Below are 11,166 nucleotides of genomic sequence, written 5' to 3'. Positions count from 1 at the left end.
TGTCACTGAGTAACTGTACAGTGATCAACAATTGATTTGTTTGATATTTGATTTTACAATTCGAATATTATGCAAAATGTTAAAATGTGATTTAGCACAACAAAATGTTTAAGACAACAAAAGAGTTCGGAGACCTCATACCTCATTTATTGTTTTATCATGTCTTATTGATGACACAAATATGTCTGTAATTAGCATAATCTATTTTAAACGATGGTCTTCTCTACCGAAATTACATAGACTATATTTGTGACAGTCCTTTCTTTTGGCTGAATATAATGTTTACATTTCATAATAGATTATGCAAATTACCTGCATATTTACATTATCTATGCAAAAGTGATGTACACCTTCAACTAACTTACATATGTTACAAGGATGTAATTGCCACTATTCTTCTCTTGAGTCTAATTACCTACAACCCTACATGTACTTGGGCCACATATAATATGTTTAAAGGCCCCGGGCCCTGTTGTAGGATTTTGGACCCAGAACAACAAATATTCTCCAGAACAAAATGTTTCATGACTTTGTTTTGTGACGACTTCTTGATCTTGAACATTCCTTTGGCATTTTATTACATTTCGTGTCCCAAAAGACCAGCAGTTGAACTAGTACTAGTCCATTACTATTGATCAAAAACAAAGCCGATTTTAAAAACACTTCCCAGGTTTCAAACACGTTCATACACGTTCATATCGTACGGCAACGTTTCATTTGTACCCGCTAGACAATGTGTTTATGTTCATCTAACTTATTATGTAAACAAATGACCTAAACTTTGAATTTTCATCACTCCGATGATGGAATTCATTTCACCAGGGATCTTATATCCAAGTTTGTCACCCTCCAAACGTTAAAGCGAATTAACTATGAGTACCAATATAGCAAATTAACTATGAATCTCAAAACTGTATAACGCCTGAATAAAAATACTTTTTTTTACATAACCAAGTAATTTATTCAACCGACGTTTCGGTGACAATCTGTCACCTTCCTTAGGGCAATTCTGACTGGTTCACATTGCACTGCAGCACAGGTGTCGCTGCTTACAGATGCGGTCCCAAAGGAAAAGTATTTACATAATATACACTGTTACAGGGAACGGTATCCACGTACAATGCGGTCCCAAACGTACAGGCCTGCTAAGAAACATAGCTAACAGAACAGAAAACGATTCTCTAATATTTACTACGTAGTTTTACCCTGTGACGACATGTTTGCCATGTCATGTCTTGAAACCGTTGCCTCTATATTTCTTTCTTCCGTAGTGATATTGGAAAAGTGCGATTGATCGACATGACACTTTGTATCAAATTCTTCATGGTTGCCTCCCGTTCCAACTTGTGTGAGTGTTCCTCGCTTTCTTCGACCACGTTTTCGAGCTTGTCCAACGACGTGGTTTTCATATTTGGTGTCGAAACGATTCTCTTCCTTCTTGGAGCAGTTGAACCCAGCTTCGTAAACTTGCCGTGAGTCGTGGAAGACACAGACGGTAGGGAGTTTCTCCTGTCCCGAGAGACGGAACTGCAGCCAGTCGGTGACTGCTTGGTGTTCGGCCACGTTATCGGGAACATTTTTTCCCTAGCCTTCCAATCAGGGAAGCCGACTTTTAACAAGTCACTCGACATATGCATGGATGCTACGCTCGCTCTACGCTGGAGCTTGGACGAGGCCATCTTATTCGTTGTCTTCTTTTCGTTTCCTTCTGGATTTTCTTGCGTGTCGTCGGCGATTATTCTAAGAGCCGCGTCTGAGTTCAGTCTCACCCTCTGGAAAACCTGGTTCTGTTTTTGAACTGAATATTCATCAACGTTCAAGATGGATGCGAGAAGTTTTGGGTCCATACTTTGACGTCGAGGTAGTCTGGGTTTGACTGGTTCCTTGGCGTCTTCGTCGGTGGTTTCCGCAGCACGTTTGTGGACGACGTTCTTCTTTTTATCTTTTGACGGCAACTTCTGCGACGAGGCGTCCTTGTTTTTTGTTTCCAAGGGACTGGATGTTTCAGCTACCACGGGGATATGGTACCGTGTCTGCTGTATGGAAGGGTGCTCTGGTATGGAAGTTGCTGGACTCTTAAAGGGCTTTGCGTCAGGGTCAAGTTTGAGACCTCCTTGCTTTTGGGTACTGCCTTGCGAGTCTTGGAACCCCTCTAGGTACCCCATGCCTCCCAGCCAAGTTGAAGACAGAAATGGCATACCAGCTAAAACTGTAATGTTCTCGTTTTTGTCCGATTTCTTCGACGATTTCTTGTGTGTGCATTCTCCTTGTAAGGGTAGCTTTGGGTCTGAAAGCAACGTTCTCATCACCTGTGTCTGTTTCCTGGAGATTTCCTGGTTTATCTCCTGAATGCGTTTGTTAATGTTCTCCAGACGAGACACCAGTCGGCTCTGTTCGACCCTGAAGTTTTGAAATAGAAAATGTTAAAGGAAACTCAAGCAATATTAGGGCCCGAAAATCGGGAAATCTCTAGATAAAACAACGTTATCACAATATGTATAGCGACGTCCATCATGCAAAAATATGACGTCGTTATGACGTGAGAACTCGCCAGGGTTTTAGGACTCACGAAACTGATTGAATCATCATACGGTACGTTTAAAGTTTTTACGCAAATGTGCTAAATATAGTGTTAGTAAATGTCACTACCATTAAGATTTCAGCATCTTTTTTATTTCCTTATTTTGGGCCCTAACATTGCTTTGGTTGCCTTTAACAGCAGTCTCAAACTCTGAATAAAAATGCTCTTTTTACACAACAAGTGATTTATTCAACCGTTTCAGTGACCATCTGTCACCTTCCTCAATGCAATTCTGACTGGTTCACATTGCACTGCAACACAGGTGTGAAATGCAAAAATTTAGCAGGTATAATAAAAGCCTGTATTGCAGCCGTATGGGATGAATTGCACAGCTTTTCTGTTACAACTATTACTTACTTAAGTATTTACTGCAGCTTATGATTATACGATATAACAAGATAAGATAAGATGTATTTTATTGCCTTGTCGCAGTTTACATACACTAAATTGAAAGACCAATGTACAGTACGTTCACAATTTACACTGCTGTCGGCGTACATACAATCACATTCATATATAAAGTCCGGTACATAAAACACATTCTAGACACTATTGTTTCTCAAAAAAATTAGCAACATTCGCAAAAATGGTGCAGAAAAAATATACTAGTTACTGAACTGAACACTCCCAAGGCAAACACACCAAGATTCAGTAACCATACTGGTTAAGCAGTTTCGTGAGGTACGGTATCGGTGAGTTACTGAATCTCAGTGTATTTGCCCTAGGAATGTTCAGTTTGTGCCCATTACGTGTGCATCTACCCGAGATTTCGGATCTTCTACTCGGTAGCCAGTGTTCGAATTGGAAACCTAGCAGGGATCTGCCAAACTTCAAACAAAGTCTTTCGCGCCTTTCCGACAGGGTGGTGAGACCCAGCTGAGTCAGTGCCTCCGTCAAACAATTACACGGATTGGAACTAAACTGGTGGCTTCTCACCTGTCGGAGTTCCAAGCTAGTCGTCTTTCCTTCTCCAGTAGTCTCATTTCCCAGTCGTGTTGTTGTTTTTCTGCCATAATCTTTTGTCGGTAAATCTTCAACTCCTTGTCTTCCATCGACAGTAAGGCGTGCGTATCTACGTCTGCGAATACGTTGTCCATTTTGTATTGTCTTCTCTGCAAGGATTTCTTACGAAATGTCTTAAAGAAAACTAAATGAGACAGGTGTAGACCACACTCCGTCTAGAGCACATTGAAAATGATACGTAGCTTTATGGGCTGCAAGGAAATAATTCTCAGGTGATCTAATCTAATCTACCTTACTTTGCATTTCAAAGAAGCTTTCCCAAGAGTATCTTCACACATGTTGTGCCACGTGCACAATAAATCAAGATTTTCGACAACTCGTTTTTCCAGGGCCTGTCTGTCTTTTTTAAGCTACGGTCATCACAAATTAGCCCCCATCAGGCCCCAATACGGGCGTACGGATCGTAGAATTCGGCAGAAAAACGATTAGCCAGTAGAGTCAGTCCACGGTGAAGACCACATTCGGAGCCTTCCAATGAAACCCTGACAAATATTCTCCCTATGGCTGGCGTAGTTAGTCCGGTATACGTAGAGACTATAAATCACAGACATTGCACGATGTACTTGCAATAGGGTTTTTTATTCGTAACCAAAGCGCCGTGCGTCGTACGTTTGAGAAAAATCGGGTATGATAGTTTAGGTATATAAAGTCGTGGTAACAAACTTCGTAGGTCATCGTACGATAGGGTCAGGTAATAAGCCCATTCACGGTTCCTACTACGCATGTGCAGTGTAAAAGGTGAAGGCCCTTGGCTTGTAAACAGTGCTCGTCTCGACATTGTCTAGATTTGCATAACAACGCCCAGACGAGTTTTGTTTACGTCTCGGGGGCCTTTACCTTTTACACTGCACATGCGTAGTCGGAACCGCGAATGGGCTTATCAATAAGCGTACTTGGGTATTCTCCAAGCAGAGGTTTCGGTCGAGTGGGGTAGGAGTGTCCGGGATTTTTAACGTTTCTCTCCCTTCACTCTGTAGCCTGGTCCTACTCCTAGTCTCTAGGGGTCGGCTTAGGGGTGTATTGCTTCCAATAATTGTAAAATCCCATTGTCATCCCATACTACTACACCATATTGTATAAGATAGACTAGTACACCATATTGTATAAGATAGACGGATTAGCCTAGTAGAATGTTATCTATGTACCAGTGAATGCCATACTCTGTACCTTGTACAATTGTTGAGCAATAAAGTTATTATTATTTATTGTGCCGTTTCTGTCATCCTGTCTACTTAGCTGTCATATAGAATTTCGCAGCCTTTCTACTTTAGCTGCAATAGAGAGTTCCAACTAATCTAATCCAATACCATAAACACATCCCGAGCGGACTAAGCTGTCTGGGCGGGCGGGGATAACCCCCAGCGCCGTAGAGATATCGGGGAGCCCCCGATGGTACGGTTTCCAGGCTATTCACTCTGTTGTGTCGAAAAGTTTCGTGCAGTGACGTCTGCCATTGAGAGTAGACAATATAGAAGGCAGGATGGGGCCATCGCAGCTGGCTGGACACTGTCCCCAATGTGGCGGAATGCGGATAATCCCGTGCAATAAAAGGATTTGCCAAACGATGAATTAATTGGTGGCAGGGCGGGGTAGCGACACCGATGCTGAAAGGATAGCCCCGCCCTGATGCAAAAATCCCGGACACCCCTACCCCACTCGACCGAAACCTCTGCTTGGAGAATAGTACTTGGGTCAATTGCAGGTGAATCGGAGGTAAAATTAGCCATTGCTGAGCGTCGTGCGACGGAAAATAAGCTGATACAGGATTTGAAGCATGTTTAAAATTTCGCCATATCATCGTACAATTTTCATAGCCACCAAGGCCCACAGCAGGCTACCCTACTGCCATTTTGGCGACGCCTCAGGGGGCGAGCACAATGGCATACTGTAAATGCAGAAATGTTCGCGATGGTTTTATGTTCGCGGTTTTCGCTGCAACCGTTTCACCGCGAACTTAAAACCACCGCGAACATTTTTGTCCAATACTGTAGCAGTATGTAACTATAGCACTGCCGCGAAATTAACACCACCGCGAACACTCAATTTCCCCTTAGCGCGAAATAAAAACCACGTAGCTTAAATGCATTAACAGTAGTATTGTGAACAATCTGCATGTGTCCACAGGAATTTTAGTTCACGGCACGGCAACTACAGGAGCTGATTTTGTTTCAAATTATAAAAGAGAATAACTGAAGATGGGATCGACGGATCGTCATGATTTTTGGTATGTAGGTAGCTTAATTGATTATTCACATGATTATATGCTAATCATGCAAATATTAAGCTAACTTGCATAACTGAGTGGTAAATGATGGGGATTTCAATCTTACAGCATTTGGAAGATAAGTAAATGTGGACTTTATCAGACATAAATCGTGCATATGAGGGCCTCATTTACATGATTTATAAGGAAATTGTACAATAACATTTTTGGTAAGACTTTCATACTTTAAACAACTTGTTTTAGTTGGGTAAAAAAGGTGATCCGATCCAATATAACTTATGCAAATGAGGTCCTTATTTGCAAGTGGGTTATTCGAAGTAACAGACGAAAACACTAACAGAAACCATCGTCGCCATGGCAACGTCTTTTTAGGATGCCAATCTTGTTTGTAATTTGTAGTCTTTCTGTCCTATTTGTGGACTGAAAAGAAGTAGCAAAACTTGGGGATAAAAAGGGGGAATATCATTCCCATTTCGCTTCTTTCTCCTGTGTTTTCAGTGTCTTGCGGAGTTTTTTTTCTTCAAGACTTTTCAACTCGAAATTTCATTGATTTGTACCGCAGGTGTACACAGTTGGAGGAAGTGTTTTCTTTGTGAATCACCAGAAAAAACATCCGGCAATTCGGGGAAATGTTTCTTCAAAGTTGTCCTTTTCTCGAGGGTAAGGTGCACAAACATCGTATGTCATTGTACGTTTACAAGTACGTCTCTAGCGCCTCCTCTTATATTATAATCACTTGGAGAGCCACTTGAATGAAGGATGTGTCATGGCATTGCTAGGTTTGTCGTCAATGGTAAAAGTTTTTAAAAATCCTTCCTGCAGCTTTCTATTCTTTCATGGTATAGGTAGCCTGTGTTTACGAAATAGTCGCAACATCATCTATGAAGATATACATAACACTTCTTAATACAAGTTACAGATACCACAAATATTGGTATAGGTAGCTCGTGTCTACGAAATCTCTCGCTGGCGGAGGTTAATGACCCCCTCCCACAGAGCTTTCTAGGGGGCAGTTACTGTCGGGCCGGCCGCTAGGAGCGCGATTTAGTCAGGTTAGTTGTATAGGGTGATGCACACCTTCGTTTCTATAGCCCTTGGGCCACACATTTGTGCAAGCACTACAGCAGGGGGTTAGTGCACCAGTAGTGGTGTGTGTTTAACTTCCGTATCCTTTTCTAAGCAGAGTTTTGGTTCCGGCTGGATTTAGCCTTTTTTTGTCGGGCTTCCTACTTTACATAGAGAAACCACGACAACATAGAAAGCCCGAAAAAAACGCCCTGAGAGCACGTCAAAAAACAGCCGGAGCCGAGCCTCTGCTTTACGCCATAAGTGTTTTTAAAGTGTTTAGCAGAGAAAGTAGTAAATTTGTATCATTTTGAAAGTTTGAGCTTCCGAATGCAAAGCTAATACTCTACTCACTTGGCTACTGCACAAGTCTTTGTTGTCATTGTACACAACCAGAAAACATGGAATCCCTCAGAGAACCTAAACCCCACGAACAAGCTTCCAAGACCTGCTGAAAAGACGTGGACTTGCAATTTGCACGACCTCGGTACGTGTGTACACAAAGGCGGCACACTAGCCCCCGAATCCCGCCAAACAGACCAACAAACCAGCGATAAGAACGACAAACTATCCCGTTATTATGTTCAAGAGATCACTGAGGTTGTTGTCAGCTTTTATAGGATGATCTCTGATCTTTCTGGCTTTATCCTGGATTATATGTAATGACCTAGCGGTCTCTGTAAGATGTACCATTGCAAAGCTGTGTAGTGAATGGCTTGGTCTCGACAAGACTAACTACGCTGACTGCCTGCCTACTTGCCTACGTGCTCAGGCCAGAAACTTGCCCATTGCTTTCCAGGTGGATCCTCCAAGAAGTTCTGTCCCTTGCCCTGGCCTCTGCTCAGAGTGACTATAGGGAGAATAATTTTCAACTGGAGTTTGGACACCACAGTTTATCATTTTCGAGAAGGGGAAATATTAACCTTTCCGCTGCAGACCGACTCTCATGGCCAGTTATGGAGCCTATTCTTGCCAAATTGTACCATTCATAAACTCCTCAGGAAGGCCTGGTGGAGGCTAGTGAATGGTCGATTATTGTGTCTTTGGACAGCGAATTCTATACTTGAATGCAGAAAATAAAACTAGCGACTCGGATTCATTCTACCTACATGTACTTTCCAGTGGTATGCCTGATTATAGTATATGGGGGTCTAATAGGGGGATCGATCCCGGATCATGTATCATCTAATCCTAAACAAATGTCAACAAAATATGTTGACTACCTATGGTAATCTTAAGTTCTAAATCTCAAACATGCATGTAAACAATCTAAAAACGCAATGAACTAAATTTGATACACATTTAGTATAAAACAAATGCATGAAAAATTTTGCTGCCAATGACCTATTTCTGTTGAAATGTGCCGTTTTTAAGATCCAGTCACAAGATAGTCGTTTCACCTTCGCCAAGAATGTTATGTTTTGGTAGCATATGTAACGTTATGTTTCTATAAATATGTGTGTATGTATGTATGTATCTATGTATGCGAATGGACAACATATCTTGAGAAGACCTGGATGGATTGGCTTGTGCAGCTGCATGTCTGTTTGTTCGTTGTGTGAATCTCCAAACAGATCTATCGGTGTCAAAGCAGTATCGAAAGGGCCAACCAATACCAAAAGCCACCGGTGCTGGCCCTTTTGATACTGTTTGCCACCGATAGATCTGCTTGAACATTACTCCGTGTAACCTTTTCCCCAAAGTCTTCCCACCACGCATTCAAGCTTAACCCGCCAATTTGAAACCACCGTTAATACATACCGAGCAACGTTTCTATCGTAACTACAACAGTACAAAGTCCCGACTTATCCATCGTGAGAGGGGGGTTCGAAATGTTTTACAGTCGCTACGGCAACGGTTAACAATTGATACAGTTTTTATCTGGTGTTTTGCCGGGGTATTTAACACCGACGCTTGATAACTTGCAACAACAAAATATTCAAGGGATTTTGGCGCAGTCTTGGCGACAGAATTTTCCTGCCGGGCAAATTTCAGCGCCGCCATTTTGATTTCTGTCGGAATGTAGGACGACAAAATCTGTGATCGTTCGGTGTGTGACACTATCAAAAGTAACGTTAGCAGAATTTGTAATCTATGTTGGTCAAAACACACCACTTTTACCGCGACAGCAAGGTTCTTTAGGCTTTTCTAATACATTAATACTCAGTTTAAACAATCTTGATATAGAACTCTTCACATATCCATGACGTACATGAATATCTAAATATCCTGAGATTGGAATGTTTATATACATTGTATTTTTGACGATATTGTAAATGGCAATAAAAGTGTGGCCACCCTTCACCTGAGAATCTGCTATTCTTTAACTGGATCTTTAGGGAACATAGTTTTTGGCAACTAATTTTCTCTGAAGTTTTAGATGATAAAAAGCACAATACAGGTGTGTGCCTTCCCCAGAGACCGATACTGTGACAAACAGGGTTCAAACGTAAATCCAAGAAGCCATTTGCTAATCCCCCTGGATTAAGCCATTAACAGAAACAACACCATGTGATCTTAAATTCACGTGGCATCGTGTGGCGCAATCAATAGGGTGTTTCGCCCACAACCGAGAGGTCCCGGGTTCGAAACCACCGATATGCCCCAATTTTGTGCCCTTGGGAATGGCACTTTACACGACTTTCCTCACTTCACTCACGTGCAAATGAGTACCTAGCTTCGGTAAGGGACTTCCCTTGGATAGGACGTTAAACGTGTTTGAGGAGAGCCACACCTCGAGCACGTTAAAGAACCCGCCGCACTTATCGAAAAGAGTAGGGGTCCTTCCCGATGTGAGTGGACCAAAACCTACAGTCCTATGGCCGCACATGGGAACATTCATAAACGTATAGTGTCGAACAGAAACAAAAGATTTACATGATAAAAAACACATCACAGGTGTGTTCCTTCCTCAGGGACCGATAGACAATCATCGTTCAAACGTTAATCCAAGAAGCCATTTACTGGCCAAGAAGCCATTTAATGACTTAATCCCCCTGGATTAAGTCACTAACAAAAACAACATCAGGCGATCTTAAATTCTAGAAAAAAAGTTGTCTTGAGGCGTACACCCGCACAATAAAGCAGGAACTACATACATATCAAGAAATAGCCATGTACCGTACTCGTATATCTTTTCATCTAGTGTTTATTTTTTAAAGGCTGTACACTGCATGGCCGTTTAGGACCTTTACGGCTGCCCTTTTGCGTTTTAAGCAACATATATTGTTTGTTAATTACAAAATTGTATCGATGTATTGTGTCTTAATCCCTAACGGATTAAGTAATTGCTGGCAACTAATTTTCTCTGAAGTTTTAGATGATAAAAAGCACAATACAGGTATGTGCCTTCCCCTGAGACCGATTCTGTGACAAACAGGGTTCAAACGTAAATCCAAGAAGCCATTTACTAATCCCCCTGGATTAAGTCATTAACAGAAACAACACCATGTGATCTTAAATTCACGTGGCATCGTGTGGCGCAATCAGTAGGGTGTTTCGCCCACAACCGAGAGGTCCCGGGTTCGAAACCACCGATATATCCCCGATGTTGTGCCCTCGGGAAAGGCACTTTACACGACTTTCCTCACTTCACTCAGGTGTAAATGAGTACCTAGCTTCGGTTAGGGACGTCCCTCGGATAGGACGTTAAATTGGGGTCCCGTGTTTGAGGAGAGCCACACATAGAGCACGTTTAAGAACCCACTGGACTTATCGAAAAGAGTAGGGGTCCTTCCCGGTGTGAGTGGTTCAAAACCTACAGTCCTATGGCCGCAAAATAGCCTACGGCTAGTTGGGTAACCCTGGCATGTACATGCTGAACCAATGAATAAATAGAATAGATCTTAAATTCCTAGGAACAAGTTGTCTTGAGGCACACCCGCACATTAAAGCAGAAACTACATACCTATCAAGAAATAGCAATGTACCGTACTCGTATATTCTATCTAGTGTTTATTTTCTAAAGACTGTACCCTGCATGGCCGTTTGGGACCTTCACGGCTGCCCTTTTGCGTTTTAAGCCACATCTATTGTTTACTAATTACCAAGCTTGTATCAATGCATTGTGTCTTAATCCCTAACGGATTAAGTAATTTCTGGCACCTAATTTTCTCCGAAGTTTTAGATGATAAAAAGCACATTACATGTGCGTGCCCTCCCCATGGACCTATAGACAAACTTCGTTTAAACGTAAATCCAAGAAGCCATTTTCTAATCCCCCTGGATTAAGTCATTAACCGAAACCTCATTAGGTGGTCTTTCATGTCCTTGT

The 11,166-nt window shown here is 42.0% G+C and overlaps 1 protein-coding gene across 1 annotated transcript; it reads right to left on the bottom strand.

The window, feature by feature from the left end:
* Positions 1-1,245: 1,245 nt before the first annotated feature.
* On the bottom strand, positions 1,246-3,739 carry LOC136442453 (uncharacterized). Its single transcript, XM_066439314.1, has 2 exons — positions 3,518-3,739; positions 1,246-2,400 (listed from the first exon to the last, which is right to left on the bottom strand). Exons 1-2 carry the CDS (start codon positions 3,676-3,678, stop codon positions 1,251-1,253), a joined length of 1,311 nt encoding a protein of 436 aa, XP_066295411.1. The 5' UTR covers positions 3,679-3,739; the 3' UTR covers positions 1,246-1,250.
* Between the last annotated feature and the right edge of the window lie 7,427 nt (positions 3,740-11,166).

This window comes from Branchiostoma lanceolatum, chromosome 9, assembly GCF_035083965.1.
Source record: "Branchiostoma lanceolatum isolate klBraLanc5 chromosome 9, klBraLanc5.hap2, whole genome shotgun sequence".
NCBI lineage: Eukaryota > Metazoa > Chordata > Leptocardii > Amphioxiformes > Branchiostomatidae > Branchiostoma > Branchiostoma lanceolatum.
The sequence above is the reverse complement of the archived record's forward strand: the minus strand, read 5'-3'. Positions and strand labels throughout refer to the sequence as shown.

Excerpts from the sequence above, each read along its gene's own strand:
- LOC136442453 (XM_066439314.1), bottom strand. The coding sequence starts at position 3,678 with ATGGACAACGTATTCGCAGACGTAGATACGCACGCCTTACTGTCGATG. Across the intron at positions 2,401-3,517 it reads CTAGCTTGGAACTCCGACAG|GGTCGAACAGAGCCGACTGG; the intron begins GTGAGAAGCCAC and ends TCAAAACTTCAG.